The sequence below is a fragment of the Balaenoptera musculus genome, chromosome 5, assembly GCF_009873245.2.
Source record: "Balaenoptera musculus isolate JJ_BM4_2016_0621 chromosome 5, mBalMus1.pri.v3, whole genome shotgun sequence".
Lineage (NCBI taxonomy): Eukaryota > Metazoa > Chordata > Mammalia > Artiodactyla > Balaenopteridae > Balaenoptera > Balaenoptera musculus.
This window is the reverse complement of record NC_045789.1, coordinates 92,740,700-92,757,017: the sequence shown is the minus strand read 5'-3', so window position 1 is coordinate 92,757,017 and position 16,318 is coordinate 92,740,700. Positions and strand designations below refer to the sequence as shown.

At 38.6% G+C, this 16,318-nt stretch overlaps 1 protein-coding gene across 3 annotated transcripts in view; it reads right to left on the bottom strand.

The window, feature by feature from the left end:
- Nucleotides 1–16,318, bottom strand: part of KCNIP4 (potassium voltage-gated channel interacting protein 4) — a 1,194,562-nt gene that overhangs the window by 18,135 nt on the left and 1,160,109 nt on the right. For all 3 annotated transcript variants that reach the window (XM_036853209.1, XM_036853208.1, XM_036853207.1), the window contains exons 3-4: nt 12,879–12,948; nt 5,095–5,165 (exon numbers count right to left, since the gene is read on the bottom strand). In XM_036853209.1, coding sequence (XP_036709104.1) covers nt 5,095–5,165; nt 12,879–12,948 — 141 coding nt within the window. The remainder of the gene's footprint in view (nt 1–5,094; nt 5,166–12,878; nt 12,949–16,318) is intronic.

Sequence of the window (16,318 nt, the reverse complement as noted above, 5' to 3'; positions counted from 1 at the left end):
CTTTCTAGCTGTGTGACCTTGGGCAGGTTGCTTAACTTCTCTGTGAATCTCTTTCCTCATTTGCTAAAATGACAAGTTACTATATGTAATTCATTCAGCCCAATGCCTGACTCATAATGAGTGCTAAACAAGGGTCAGCTGGTATTACTGTGTGTAGCTATTACTATTGTTAATGTTATTTTTACACACTTAGTACAGTGATTGACACACATTAAGTGCTTGTTTTATAATCAGATGCAGAACAATCTTTCACAGCATCACAGACAGAGCAATCATCTGGCCTGTGCTTGAATGTTTTCAGTTATGAGATCACTATGTAATAAAATGACCAATGTCATTCTTAACTGGCTTCATTAGAAAAATCTCCCTTGTAGAAACCACTGTGGTTAACATCTAATAAATACTGAGGACACATTTGGTGCTAGGTACTCAGCCAAGCCCCTAACTGACATCACTTTGTCATCCTTCCTTTACCCTGTGAAGTAGCTTTGCTTGCTGATGATTCGCAGAGATGAACACTAAGCCCAGAGGACTGAACTACTCAGCCCAGGGTCTCACAGCCACTTGGTGGTGAAGGGGTTTTAGATCGTCATATCTGGATCCAGGGCCCCTCCTGTCTTACTCACTCTACCCTTTGGAATTAAGCAAATTAAGTAGGAAACTTCCATTTCCCTTTATCTCAGAATCAGGATGGTCTCTGCTGTACCTCCCAAGATGCTATTGTTACCCCAAATATGTTCATTGCCTAATCATTTCTGTTTTCTAGAGACTTTTCAGGTAGGTAATCAATTTAGAAACATAACTACAATAATTTAGTTTTAAATTTGATTTTGATTTAACATTTATTAATTTAACCATTGGTTTGTCTTTAAAGAAAACAATTTTTTTACCAACATGCTTATAGTATATAACCATTATAACTAATTTCCTAAATTATAATCAGCATTCATCACAATTACTGTGATGAATATTACGTATTACAATAGCGACATTATGCATGGTTCCATATCGTTAACACCAGACTAAATTTACATGTGAAATTGGATACAATGTGCTATAAGTAATTGATGGAACATTTCTGATACATTAAGTAATTTCAAGTCATGAAATCACTAGCAGTCTTTGCCTTACTCAAACTAGCTATGAAAGATTTTATTAGGTGAACTGGAATGTTTGACTTCTATGTTATGACTAAACTAAGGCCGTGCTGGAATTAATCTTGTTGGTAAAGTGCAGCAGACACTAATACGATATTGATCATAGGCTGCCAAATCAGAAGAAACATTACAGGGGACTGGTACCTACGACAATCTCACGTCTTCCGCACTAACTGCTGCTGCCACATCGGAGTCAACCCAACTGCCCTCGCCTTGACCACTGCCAACTTCTCTCTTATTTTCCCAGTGATATTTCTTGGTTAAGTTGTGAGATGACACATTGAGTTTCCTGGCCCAGAATCTTCATTTTAGTAGCACCCAATCTCTATGAGCATCTAGTATGTGTGAGGAAGCACTTTGCTGCCCTGGTCACTCTGCCCCAGGACCAGACTGAATGACCTCTCAGCAGGCTGCACCTCCCTTTTGTCATCCTGACTCCACAAAGTGTTGAAATGTAAGTCAACCAATTGAATTTTAATATCTCTTGACCTTGTCTCCTCCTTCTCTCCAATGCCTTAACTGTAGTTCGGGCTGACATCAGCTCCTGTCTGGACTCTTGGATAAATAGCTGCTAATTGGACTTGTTTCTAGGAACACAGCCCTGATACCTTAACTTCCCCGCTGAAAGTTCTCCAAGGGCGCCTCACCTCCTGCAGGATAATCCAGCCTCCTTAGCATCCTGCCTCAGATGTGTCAAGATCTGCCCTCCACCTCCTTACACAGCTTTCCCGTCACCCTCCTCTTTTGTATTCCACCTTCCAGGTGATTTACAAATGCTTTCTCCTCATTCCCAGGCCTCTGCCTCTCTCCCACTGCTTCCCATCCTGAGCCATTATTCTCTTGAGCATCTCCTGCTTGTCCTTCAGACCTAGTTCATCAAGTCCATGGGCAGGCTTCCCTGATACAGCCCCACCAGTGCCCTTCCTTGTTGATTCCACACCATCATCTGCTTTCCTTTATCCTGGCACTCACTGAAATTTCTGCTCATGTGTAAGACGCACCCTTCCCGATCCTAAAAATGCATACCCTCTAAATTATCTGGTTCCCGTTATGCACAGTGACAATTCTGCCCCCAATTCCAGTGTGTGAGTGGGGATTTCCTCACACCATCAAGTCATCTCCAACGCCAGATGTGTGTCTTATAATTGAACTTAATGCTGATACTTTCTACCTGGAGATAGAGCCAGATACTACATCATTGCCCCCTCCCAGCCCCCAACTTCAGATGCTACTTGCAAGTATAGGTTGTCACCTGTGCTTCTGACCAATGGGTTACAGATTGGAGGTTCCAACAAACCTTTTCTAGGGTTCAATGACTTTGCTAGAGCAGCTCACAGAACTCAGAGAAACATTTACTTACTAGATTACTAGTTTCTTATAAGGGGATATATCTCAGGAACATCCAAGTGGAAGAGATGCACAGGGCAAGGCATGGGGAAAGGGCTTGAGCTCCCATGCCCTCTCAGAGCACCCGGCTCTCCCTAAATCTCCAGGTGCTCACCACCTGGGAAGCTCTCTCAATCCTGTCCTTTTGGGTTTTTATGGAGGCTTCATTACAGAGGCATGAGTAATTAAATCATCGGCCATTGGTGATTGAACTCAGTCTCTAGCTCCTCTCCCCTCTCAGGAGGACAGGACGGAGGGACTGAAAGTTCCAACCCTCCATAATCAAGAGGTTGGTTCTCCTGGCAACCAGCCCGCATCTCTAGCTGAGGTTCAAAGTTCACCTCATTAACATAACAAAAGACATCTTTGTTGTTCTCTTCACTTAAAACCCGATGTTTTAAGAGCTCTTTGTCAGAAACTGGGGACTAAGACCAAATATATATTTCTTTTTTTGGATATATATTTCTTACTATAAATCACAATATCACACATATATTAAAGAGAGATAAATAATTCTACTCCCTAGAGACAAAGCACAGCCATTCAGAATATAAGCAAATAGATGATTTACACATTCTACCCATGTAATATAAATAAAATATACATAATAAAACAAAATAATACATAATATATAAATAAATGTAATAAATATATAAGTATATATAAATAAAATATTTTTTATTTATTATTATTCTATTATAAATAAATAATGTATTTAGCTATGTGAATACTCGGGACATATTTCATCTTACTGATGCTTACCTGTAGTATTTTATGAACAAAATTAAATACAAATCACTTGAAGTACATAATTTGAAAAGGGATTTCCTTATAAAATTGTCAGTGTGGTGAATGTAGCATTTTGTTATATTTAATTTCTTTCTTCTATCTCTCACTTGCAGACCTTCGAGAGCAGGGTTTTTACTTTATCGGCTTTGTATTTCCAAGGCCTACCACAGTAATAGGCCCACAGTGGATGCCAGTAAATATTAATTAAATTGTTTGCTTTCTGAGTTTGCTGTCATGCAGTTGGGAAAATGCACTTTTCTTGTATAAACACATAGAAAGTACTAGAAAGCAAACTCAATGTGTGTTGTCATTCGCACTTATTTTGAAAGATAAGAGCAGCTTCTTGACAATACAATGAGGGAAAGTAACTGTTCTTAGGCTTTTTCTTTCCCCTCCTCAAAAATTATCAGGCAGTACTAAGAGAGAAGTTTATAACAATAGGTGCCTACATTAAAAAAAAGGAGAGATATCTCAAATAAGCAATGTAACTTTATCCCTCAAAGAGACAGAGAAAGCACAAACTAAGCTTAAATTAGAAAAAGGAAATAACAAAAATTATAACAGAAATAAATAAAATAGAGAATAGAAAAACAATAGAAAAAAAATCAGTGAAACCAAGAGTTGGTGTTTTGAAAAGATAGACAAAATTGACAAACCCTTAGCTGGACTAAGAAAAAAAGAGAGAAGACTCAAATAAATAAATAAATCAGAACTAAAAGAGGAAATATTGTAACTGATGTTACAGAAATAAAAAGAATCATAAGAGACTACTATGAAAAATTCTGTGCCCACAGATTGGATAACCTAAAAAAAGTGGATAAATTCCTAGATACCCACAACTTACCAAGATTTAATCATGAAGAAATAGAAAGTCTGAACAGACATATAACTAGGAGATTGACTCAGTAATCAAAAACCTCGCAACAAAGAAAAGCCCAGCAGCAGATGTCTTCACTGGTGAATTCTTCCAAACATTTAAAGAACTAACACCAATGCTTTTCAAACTCTTCCAAAGAATTGATGCGGAAGGAATACTTCCAAATGAGGCCAGCATTACTCTGGTGCCAAAGCCAGACAAAGACATCACAAGAAAACTACAGGCCAATATTCCTGATAAACATAGATGCAAAAATCCTCAACAAAACACTAGTAAACCAAATCCAACAGCACATTAAAAAGGTCATGCACCATGACCAAGTAGAATTTATCCCTGGGATGGAAAGCTGAATCAACATATGAAAATCAATTAATGTGATATACCACACTGACAGAATTAAGGATACAAATCATATGATCATCTCAATAGATGCAAAAAAAGCATCTATTGACAAGTTCAATACCCTTTCATGATATATACTGTCAACTAGGAATAGAAGGAAAGTATCTCTACATAATAAAGGCCATACATGAAAAGGCCATAGCTAACATCACACTCAGTGGAGAAAAACAGAAACCTTTCAATAGAGAAAAATAGAAACCTTTCCTTCTAGGATTAGGAGCAGGGCAAGGATGCCTACTCTTGTTGAGTGTTCTTATTACAGTAGTAGTAGTAGTAGTAGTAATAATAATAATAATAATAATAATAATAATAATAATAATAATAATAATAATAATAATAATAATGGAATAAAAGGCTCAAAAAGCAAAAAAAAAAAAAAAAAAAATTATACCACCAAACTCAAATTTTCACCTTAGAAGCACTAAATCCCTTTCAATGTGTCTAAAGTCAAAGCATATTAAAAAGAAAAAATCTAAGACTTACCTCAAAACTTACAGCTCCATTGTGGTCCGTATCAAATGCATTGAACAGAAAATGTGCGTATGTGGTAGAGTCTGAAATGTTGAAAATAAAATAATAAGTTAGCATTTCAATATCCTACAAAGGATTTGTATAGCATGTCCCAAGCCTCTTTCTATCCAGGAAAATTTACTCTACCTCCTTTGACTTGTGCTTTCTTCTCAGCTGCCCACCTTCTCTCCGTAGAGGATTGTAATTTGAGATTCATAGGTGTGAGTTACCTACAGAGGCCATTGGTGACAGAAGCTCTCTAAGTTTCTGGCTGGAAATGCTCTGAACACATGGGAGTCTTGGGTGATGTTACTGACACTGGGATGAGTAATGTTACCATAGGTGGGTGTGAGGATTAACAAGATGCATCTGGAAATCGCGTCGTGCTTGGCAGGGACTATCTTTAGAAGAAGTAAAATAATAAAAATACTAATAATGAGGCACAGATGAATTGCTATTATTGGTGTTGTTATTATTAGTTTGTTCATCATTTTACAACCCAGGTAAGGATATCAGGACTGAGAGAAGTTGAGAAACTTGCCCAAAGTCACACAGTCCATAAGGAGTAGAGTGGAATATAACTTAGGTCTTTCTGACCAAAAAGCTAAGCTAGCCCACAGCTAGTAAGGCTGCCTGATGAAGTGGAAACTAGGGTGATTTGGGAAGTTTCTGAGGCCACGTTGAAAGGGGATTGTGTGGTCCTAAAGGTTCCCAGTTGAAAGCAGTGGGGAGCTCCTGCTTCGCCTGGGTCCTGGATGGGGTTAGAGGCTCTGGGCAATGGTAGACAGCTTTGGACAACTGTCTTGTCCCAGTGCCACACGATGGTGCCTAATGATACTGAAGTTCTCTGAAATCTAACACTTCCTCTGAGTTTGCTTCAAGTAGGTTATTTCCCTCTAATTTTCTTTCCTTCCATTTTCTCCTTTGTCTCCCTAATCTCTGAAATTTCTGCCTTTATATTTTTAAAGTATATATATTTTTCTTATTGTTTTCTTTTCTTAGTGCACAGTTTTCATTTTTAAGTGCTTCTGTGCTTGACCCTTGATCAAATTTACATGATTCTTTTAAATGTTTCATCTCATGGGTTTTAGCCTTTTATTGTAACCTTTTTTATATTAAAAAATTGTAACCTTTTAGCTCATTGGCTCTAGCCTTTTATCTTCTTTTTTAAAACCTCATCTATTTCTATTTTATAACTTCTAGCCTTTATTTTTACTGGGATTTAGCAAAACTTCTGTTCGCCTTTTACTTTATGAATTGCTTTTTGAAGGCTGTCAAGGAACTAAGTCACAGAAGCAGGAGTAGAGAATGGCTCTCCCCAGATAAGGGAGGTCAGAGGTCATGCAAACTTCTCTCCTAGCTCTCAAGCATCCATGGCCTATGTATGGATTGTTTTCCCTGAATGCTTCACCCCAATGGTTAACTCTGTTGCAGGCCACATATTTCACAAGGTAAATTGTATACTCAGTTTCTCAAAATGGTGGTGGCATTTTCTTTCACCTCTTATCTTTAAATATGATGTGAGGAACCACTTATTTTTAAACGTATGAATCAATAACACTGTTTTCAATGAGCCAAACAGGCACCACAATTGGGCCTTAACAGTATGTAAAACTGTTGTTTGTAGAGTGGATGTCTATCTTGTGTTTATTGGTCACAGGAAGAAGCCCTTTTGGGTATGAAACCAGGGTTTTGACTACAATCAACTTAGTGAGATTGTTGGGAAGTTCCATATAGAATTATCAAGAATTGTCAGTCTATTTCTATTTACAAAGTTGTTTTGCTCTCAACAGTACTTTTACATAGACTTCTTGAACTATTTAGTGCCCTATGGAGAAATGAGTTGACAGATGGTATGCTAAACTTATTTTCAGGGAAGAAAAAATAAGGGATTTTGCATATTTTAAAACGAGCTTCATTAAGCAGGTCTCTTGTTACCTTATTTATACAGCAAGAGTAAGTGCCTTTACCTTAGCAAGCAGAACTCACCATGAATAATGGCTCAGAACAAACGATATTGGCAACTTTTAAAAACTTAAAACACAAGATAATGTAGGCATACAATAATTACCATGCTTCTCAGGGGAGGTTGTTCTAGTTTAAAGCTTGACACATGGGACACACACTCTCAAGGTTTGCCCTAATGTGGTTCAGAGGACGTCTTGTTCCTCTAAATGTACCTTGGCAAGTTTCCTGGAAGTGAAGCCAGTTTTCTAACCTAGATATACCAGGCGAAGAGAGGTTGCTAATACAGTAGTGGAGTCAGATTGCCTGAATTTGAATCTCAGCTCTACCAACTATTAACCGTGTGACCTTGGGCATGTTGTTTAACCTCTCTGTGACTCAGTTTCCTCAGCTACAAAATGATAACAATATGTACTTCAGAGAGTCATCATAAAGAAATTAAATGAGATACTATACCCAAAGATCTTAGAATAGTCCTAGGCAAATATTAGATGTTCACTAATTATTAGCTATCATTATTAAATAAATGTGATCAAATTTTTTTTACAGATTAATACAGTTCACCTGAAAACATTTCTATTTTTTGTGAACTCTCAATTGTGTATCTAAGTGACTGAAGTTCTAACCTAATGGAACTTCATGCTCAGTGAAAACCAGTACAATTATATCATGAATGGTATTGAGTTTCTGACAGAGTTTGGATTTCTTCAGTAGACATCTGGAGACAGTGGAAGTTTTTAAAGAAGGGGAATGATGCTCTAGCTTTGATGGGGTGAGAGGAAGGAGCTAAGGCGTTGGAAGTGTCTGACTGGGCACAGAGATGGATTCTGTAGAGAAAAAGGAAACTGTCCACAAAACCATCTTGGTCTGATTTCATCTGACTGTGCTCTTCTTAAATACTCAGTAAATATTTGCTAAAAGGATGAATAACTGGCATCCTGGATTCTAGATTTCAGTACAGTTCAGGGCTCAAAAGAAATGGCAATGGTTTCTGCTCTTCCCATATGAGCTGACAGTCTTCTTTGACCATAATTCCTTCCATATAACAAAAACAATTACTCAGTATCATATGATGACTTTGCTCAGTTTCCTGTAATTTTACTTGTGAAGCTGAAAATTAAATGTTGAAATTTTACAGTTAGGGGACAAAATTTGTGGAGTCTTAGGATAGGAAGTGATCTTGGATACCATTTAGCTATTTATCTGCATTTAACAAAGGCAGGAAGTGGGTGTAGGTAATGTTAGGGAAGTAGTTATGGTCACCTAGTTAGTTAACGGTAGAGTAGGTAATGAAATCAAGACATTCCAACACTAACTCTTAGAAATAAAGGATGTTAGAACAGAAGGGAAACATGAGGATTCTTCTGTTCCACATCTGGTGAAGGAACAACCTGAGGCCCAGAGAAATAAACTATTTGAGCCACACATTTTAGTGGGGGCAGAGTCTATCTGTAAACTCAGGACTCTTGACTTAGTCCAGTGTCTTTAACCCAATTATGTCCAGAGCACAGTGATGATACCAACTAATCTCTTGGTTGAAAAGACCATTGATACACATACATTTCAGAATATTTAAACAGATACACTTGATTAGCATGTTCCAGGTCTGTGGTTGAAATCAGTCTGGTTGATTTCTTTCTTCCCACCACAAATCCCCTACTCCCACCTGAATTCAAGCAAAAGGTACAGAATTAGTTTAATGCATTTGAATATACAATTCATGGCAATGTTACTACAGTAAGGCAGGTTCACATACATGAGTGGTAGTCTCTGTTCAGTATGTTCTCTCTAAATCACCCTGAAATTTCCTAGAAATATTGTCTGCGCATGAGAAGGATATTCAGTGGGTGGAGTTATTTGGAAAAAAAAATTTAAACCTTTATGTCCATAGAGCTCATCTAAGTGCCTCAAGTGCCTTGAACGCAGTGATTGTTCAATAAGTATTTGTTGACTTAGATTCTTCTGACTGAAGCTCATTCATTCGTTCCTTCAGTAGCTGTTTATCAGGTGCCTCGTATAGTCAAAGCAAATGCAAAATTCCTACAACAGAAGCAGGAGTAGCCCAGGAAACTGGAATTTTCGTGAGCTTTAAAAGTGCCTGGTGAGCTAAGAGTTTCTAAGCTAAGGTTTCCCCTGTACGTGGCACTGAAAAGCATTGCTGTAATGACACAGGTAATGGCACAAACAAGCCATTTCCTCTCGGCTTGTTTTATAGGAGACATACTTTATCCCTTACAAACAGGAAGATTCTGTTCAGTCCAGCTGTGCTGACATCCAGAACTGCAAACAAGTCGTGCTTGGTAAACCATCTTGCTAAGAAGTAGAGAAGACTAAAGAGCCTCACACAGTACAAATTGCAGAAGGTTCTGGCAATAAGGCAAAGAACCTTCCTGGATGAAACTGAGACATTGTGATTTATGGACCCATCATTGTTACGACTCATAATGAGAGACATCTGTTGCTTTCAGGCCATCAACCTAAATAAATGACTCCACAGAAATGTGAGGATGGCCATAACATGGATTTGCCTGCCATCGGAGAATACATTCTTCCTTAGGACATTTTCCCTTTTCTAGTGGCACTGCAAGATACAATTTGCATGCACGATATTAATTTTTAAAATTGCAAGTCATCATTTTTTAAAATATTTCATTTCCTTCAGTAATGCTGGCTGCTTTTAGATTTATGCATTCAATTAACAGGAATAATCAATGAATTTTTAAGAGTACAAAAGTGATTTTTCCACAAATCCCTTTGGACTTTGTAACAAGAATCCCTTGCAAAGGATTGTGCTTAAGTAGACGTTCTCTAATGTTGAAATGTTATTTTTCAGATAAAGATAAATTTTTAATGTGGAATTGTATCTAATTTGTAGCATGTAATAACTTTCATCTGAGATAATCAAAAAATAAAAGATTTCCGTTTGTGCTAAGTGCTTTTTTTTTTTTTTAATTTTTATTTATTTATTTATTTATTTATTTTTGGCTCTGTTGGGTTTTCGTTGCTGTGTGCGTGCTTTCTCTAGTTGCGGCGAGCGGGGGCTACTCTTCCTCGCAGTGTGTGGGCTTCTCACTGTGGTGTCTTCTCTTGTTGCGGCGCACAGGCTCTCGGCGTGCGGGCTTCAGTAGTTGTGGCACGTGGGCTCAGTAGTTGTGGTGCATGGGCTCTAGAGCGCAGGCTCAGTAGTTGTGGTGCACGGGCTTAGTTGCTCCGCGGCATGTGGGATCTTCCCGGACCAGGGCTTGAACTCGTGTCCCCTGCATTGGCAAGCGGATTCTTAACCACTGCACCCTCCATTTGTGCTAAGTGCTTTGATATTAATGCCTATCAATACGTTGTCAGACACTTAGTTTATAGTAAACATCATTCTTTTAAAAAATTCCATGGTTTTTAATAATTTAGAAATATGTGTTAAACAAAGATATTCTAAATTCCTTATTAATGCAGACAAAGGATCCATTACAATCCTGGCATCAGACCCTATGACCAATACCTGTCTGTGGGCTGTTATTAATGAGATGGGGTTGGGGAAGTTGTCACCTATGATGTATCCAAATTCATGTAATAGTGGGTCACCCTGTGTTTTCTCCGAATTCTAATTTAATTCTTTGAAAAGTCCATCTTAAGTGAAACTTTCTATTTTGATAATCCATGCCCAAAATTGAAATTTTCAATTTCAATTTCAAATTCAACCTATTAAATATCTAAAGCCAAAAGTGAATCTAATTTTTGTATGAAACAATTACTATTTAAGTGTTGTATACATTCAAAGTGCCTTTTACAGATATTATCCCATGGTGAGGTGAATGTCATTCGTTCATCCATGCATTCACCCTGTTTTGCAGTGAGTATCTAGAGCAACTACTTGTCACTCACTGTTCCACGACCTGTGGATACAGCAGTGAGCAAAGCAGACAAAAACTTCTGTTCCCTTGGAGATGACATTCTAGTGGAAAAAGAGACAGTAAGCAACAACACAAACAAATAAAATATACATTATTAGATGCTCTTGAGAGCTAAAGAGAAACATAAAGAAAAGGCATGGGGGATATGTAGGGGTTGTCATTTAAGCCAGGGTGGCCAGAGGAAGCCTCACTGAGAAGGTGGCATTTGAATAAAAGCAGAGGTGGTGAGATATTGAGATGGATATTCGGGAGAAGAGAATTCCAGGCAGAGAGAATAACGAGTGAATTCAAAGGCCCAGAGATAGGACTTCCCTGGTGGTCCAGCGGTAAGACTCCAAGCTTCCACTGCAGGGTGTGTGGGTTCAATCCCTGGGTGGGGAACTAAGATCCCACATGCTGCGTGGCCAAAAATAAAAAATAAAAAAATAAATAAAAAAACAAAGGCCCAGAGGCAACAGCAGGACTGGTGCGCTGGAGGAAGGGCAAGAGGCCAGGATGTCTGGAATGAGGTGAGTGAAGGGGAGGGTCGGTGAAGGACGAGGCAGAGATAGAACAGGAGACGGTGACCTTGGCTTATGCTCTGAGGGGATGGAAGATTCTGTGCAGAGCAGTGAGACGACCTGGCTTACATTTTACCAGGATTACTCTGGCTCATGTTGAGAACAGACCAGGGTTGGGGAGTGGAGAAGAGGGGTGGAATCAGAGAGACTTAGTTCAGAGACCACAGCAGTTATTTTGGCATCAGATGATGGTGGATCTTTTAAGTGGAATTGAAGTGAAAAGATGATGGCAAAGAAATGGATGAATTTCTCTGCCCCTTAGTTTCCACATTTATTAGAAAGGGAGAACCATAACTAGGGTTGTTGGGAGGTGATGGTAACGCACGCCAGGGCCAGACACGTATTAGATACGTGATGAAAGGGGGCTGCTTCAGCTCAGGTTCAATTTATCTGGATAGACTTGTTAAATTTCCTCCCTGTTGTTCAGCTTATCTAACTGTGCCTACACGGTGCTTTTATAATACTATATTTTTAACCCCTATCCTCATATTTATTTTTTTACGTTCACATTGTCCATCTGCTACTCTAGACTCTAACATTCTTTGGGGCAGGTACCACATCTCACCCCTCTTACATCAGCACCTAATACACAGCTGGACACAGAGCAGACTGCAGGACAAGTTTGAGCTGGGCATCCTGCTGAGTGATTGAAGGAGAGACTATAAGGTCCAGTGGCAAATATATCTCTTCACTCATCTCTAACAGGTATGTATTATCATTATGCGTTCCTTGTTTTCTTTCCAATTAAAATAATGTCTAGGGTGGTATTAATTTTCTTAGATGCAGGGGTAGGGGTGATAGTGGAGAGTTCCTGAAAGAGAGAGGAAGAGCAGAAAGAATATTAGATGAGGTTCCAGAAAAATCTGGGTTCTAACCTAGATCTGCCACTTAGTGGATGTGTGACTCTGAGCAAAACATTTAGCTTCTCTAAGCCCTGGATTTCAGACCCGAAAATTGAGGATAATTCCATTTGTCCTAATTTTGAGAGCTGGGAGAATGAGACGTATAATGCATGTGAAAGCTTTGTGGCGTATCCAGGACTCACCCATCATAGTCAGAAAGCACCGCACCTTTGAGAGATGTGGTATCAGGGACACAGTAATACTGCTTGCATTAAGCTAAAGAGTGAACTCTAGGATATTTGATAATTTGTAAGTAGCTCACTTTTATGATGTATTGAGAATCATATGCACTGCATACTGTGTATTAATTCTCTGACATAAAAATGAAAAATGTAGAGTCATGCCATGAAAGATTAAACCAAACTCAAGATTGCAAGCATAATTCTAACTGAGAGTAGAATTCACTGGTCCACATTTGTACTTACCTCCCTGTGGAAAGAACTGCGAGTAAATCTCTTTGAAGGTGTCTTCATTAACAACCCCGCTGGGGCATTCCTAGAGAAAGCGGTAAAGAAGCAATATGAGCAAAGTGTTCATAAAACTGATTTTTTGCCCATTTGAAATAGAACTGTCTACCGTGCAAAGCTGCACCAAGAAAGTTCTCCATCCATCCATTATCACACACACACAAAAAAGCACACTATAAACTTCTCTTTGTTCCAGTTCTCACAGACTGAAAAAAAAGTTGCTGTTGTAAAAATCTTTGCATAGTATCAGCATCAAAGCTGGTCTGACACATTAAAAAAACACACTGCTGTTTTTAAGAACATGTATGTATATTATCAACGAGGTAGGAAAAATTACTTTGTTTTTCATATAGCAAGGACATTGCAAGATGTTTCTGATGTGGTCTTTGCTGGATCTTGGTGCTGTATCCTCTGGAGATGTGCTGGACCCCCATAATCTTTAGTTCAATGAGAAAATGACGTGCTCCCTTTGGGTATAAGGTGGCCCAACAAGTCTCAAACAGAAATAGTTACTAATTTCTGTTAACAGATTGTAGGACTGAACGATAACATTGTTAGTAATAAGTAACTTTGAGTAAGGCAGGACCTGAAGATCTGTTGAATTTCTGGAGAGGAGGGTTTGAAAAGAAACAGGCCTGAACATAATGGATTCCCACATTTGTCCCATGGTTGGAGTTATTTAAGACTAAAGGATATTGACCTTGGGAACTCCACTAATGTTGGACTACTGACTTGGTGGGACCAGAGTGTAAAGGTATCCCTCTGAGACTGGACATTTTCTGTAAAAGGAGCTGCAATCTAAAATGTTAGAAAAGATCTGCCTTGATACCGAAATGAGGACTAAGTAAGTGGACTTGAGGCTGAGGTAAGCGCAAAAACGCTTTCACTCTTTGGAGCTGCAAGAACAATCTGGTCAGGATTCTGAACTGGAGACACTCCTTGAGCAGTGGAGACTGACAATCACAAAATAATCCAACATCAAACCACATGTGGGATGTTAATCGTACACTGAAAGTGGGGAAGTGATAAGTTCTATCCATTTCTTCTGAGTAGCTTCTTGTGAGCAGGTGCTTCTTACCTAAGCTCCCTTGCTTCAGTTCTCACAGGACCCCATTCTACCCGGCATCTCCAGGATTCACTGGGGGAGAATCAGGGGTGTGTTTATTTCCCTGCCTTTAGACATGAATATTCTGTATACTTTAAATTTAACACTGTTACTGGGATCTTCAAAAATCATTCATGGTCTTTAAAGCTTTTCTTAACTCTTAAAATCATTGTCCCTTCATGAATAAACTTGATGTATTAATTTGATCTTTCTTTATTCCAATGAGCCAGTTATTCACAACTATAATGTGCTTCACATGAGGAATTTTCTGTTTTTTCCTTTGTTGGTTTGAAAGGTAGTACCTTTGATATATAAACACAGTTTCGAATAGTAGTTTCAATGTGAACTTGTGTTTACAGAGCTTGTCAATGTGGATTTTCCCCATTCGATCATTATAATAAACCTATGACTTAGGAATCTCTGTTCACTGAGGAAGAACTAGGCTACGTGGTAAAGTGCCTTGGTACTCAGCTAGCCAGTGGGAGAGCTGGAATGTGAGCTTGGAACTTTCCAGATCATCACAAGGTTTTGAATTAAATAAGCCCTGTGGAAATAATGATCCCAAGGACCTAAGAGGATTGGAGCAAAAAAAGATAGCCAAAAACAAATTAGGAAGAAAGCAAGCAAGCAAATTATGATGGTTAATTTTACAAGTCAACTTGTCTGGGCCATAATGCCCAATTATTTGGTCAAACATTATTCTGGATCTTTCTATAGGGTGTTTTTGAATGAGGTTTACATTTAAGTTGGTGGATTTTGAGTAAAAGAGATTACCCTCCATAATATGGGTGGGCCTCACCCAATCAGTTGAAGACCTAAATAGAACAAAATGCTAATCTCTCCAGAGCAAAAGGGAATTCTCCAGCACATTGCCTTGGGAGCTAATATGCAACATTGGTTCTTCTTGGTCCTACAGCAGACTGCCTTTGGACTTGAACTGCAATTCCTTCCTGAGTTCCTGAGTCTCCAGTCTGTCTCTCTCCTCCATCAGATTTTAAGTCTTCACAATCATGTGAGCCAATTGCCTAAAATAAATTACTTTCTGTATATATACACATCTATTGGTTTTTGTTTCTCTGGCGAATCCTAACTAATACATAAGCAAATGAACAATCAACAGCTATAACTCCAAAAGGTAAGAAGATGGCATGTAGAGAGCTGATCACTCAAAAGTTTTGACTAAATGACTCTGTCTAGTTGGCAGCAACAGAACCAATTTTAAAGGCAAATAAGCACTTTGTAGTTGGACCATCTCACGCATGGAAATTGTGATTTATTGGCTATTTATCTCTGAGCCATCTGCTGGGGATGGTAAGGCGAGAACAAATAGTTGGCTGTCTGCCATCAGGTGGTGAATTAGTGCAAGGTCAAAGCTGGAAACTTGCCTTGGAGTTCAAATGATTCTAGCCAGAGACAAAGATGGGAAATGAACGGGCACCTGCAGTCAGCAAACTTGTCAGCTGTCCCTAATCTCTAGATGTATTTGATAGATATATCTTATAATGTGAAATGAAATTCAGAAATTGATGGTCTCATATGTGTTTGTTTTATGTTTAATCACATGTCTGTGTCAAACGAAATCCATTCTCTGCCAACTAAACACTCCTGGTCAGGGACTTCCCTGGTGGTCCATTGGTAAAGAATCTGCCTTCCAATACAGGGGACGCGGGTTTGATCCCTGGTTGGAGAACTAAGATCCCACATGCTGCGGAGCAACTAAGCCCACGTGCCACAACTACTGAGCTCTCGCACCTCAACTAGAGAGCCTGCATGCTACAACTACAAAGCCCACATGCTCTGGAACCCGTGCACCACAACAAAGAGCCTGCGCACACAATGAAAGGTCCTGCATGCCACAACTAAGACCCGATGTAGCCATAAAAATAAATAAATAAATAAATAAAAATAAGTATTTAAAAAAAATTAAAAAGATAAAAATTCCTGGTCAAGTTTTAAGGTGGTAAGTCTCATCAAGTGAATTTGTCTTTATCCATCTTATATTTATTACATTAACTTACATCTTTAGCCCATGCATACTGTATGTTTATTATTCTAAGAACTCCTCTGGGAAACAAGGCAGCAGCAATAAACAAGTTAAATGTTATGCCCTCATGGACCTACATCCAAATAGAACAAGAAAGGTCAGAAGCAACATAAAAGAACACACAAAAATAACAATCCAGAGAATGGTGATCTTTTATTTATTCTAAAGAGTTCTTATGGGAAAGCAATTCATTTTACTACCTTCAAGTAAAAGAAAATCAGAATCAGATTTTTTAAGACTCTAGTGATT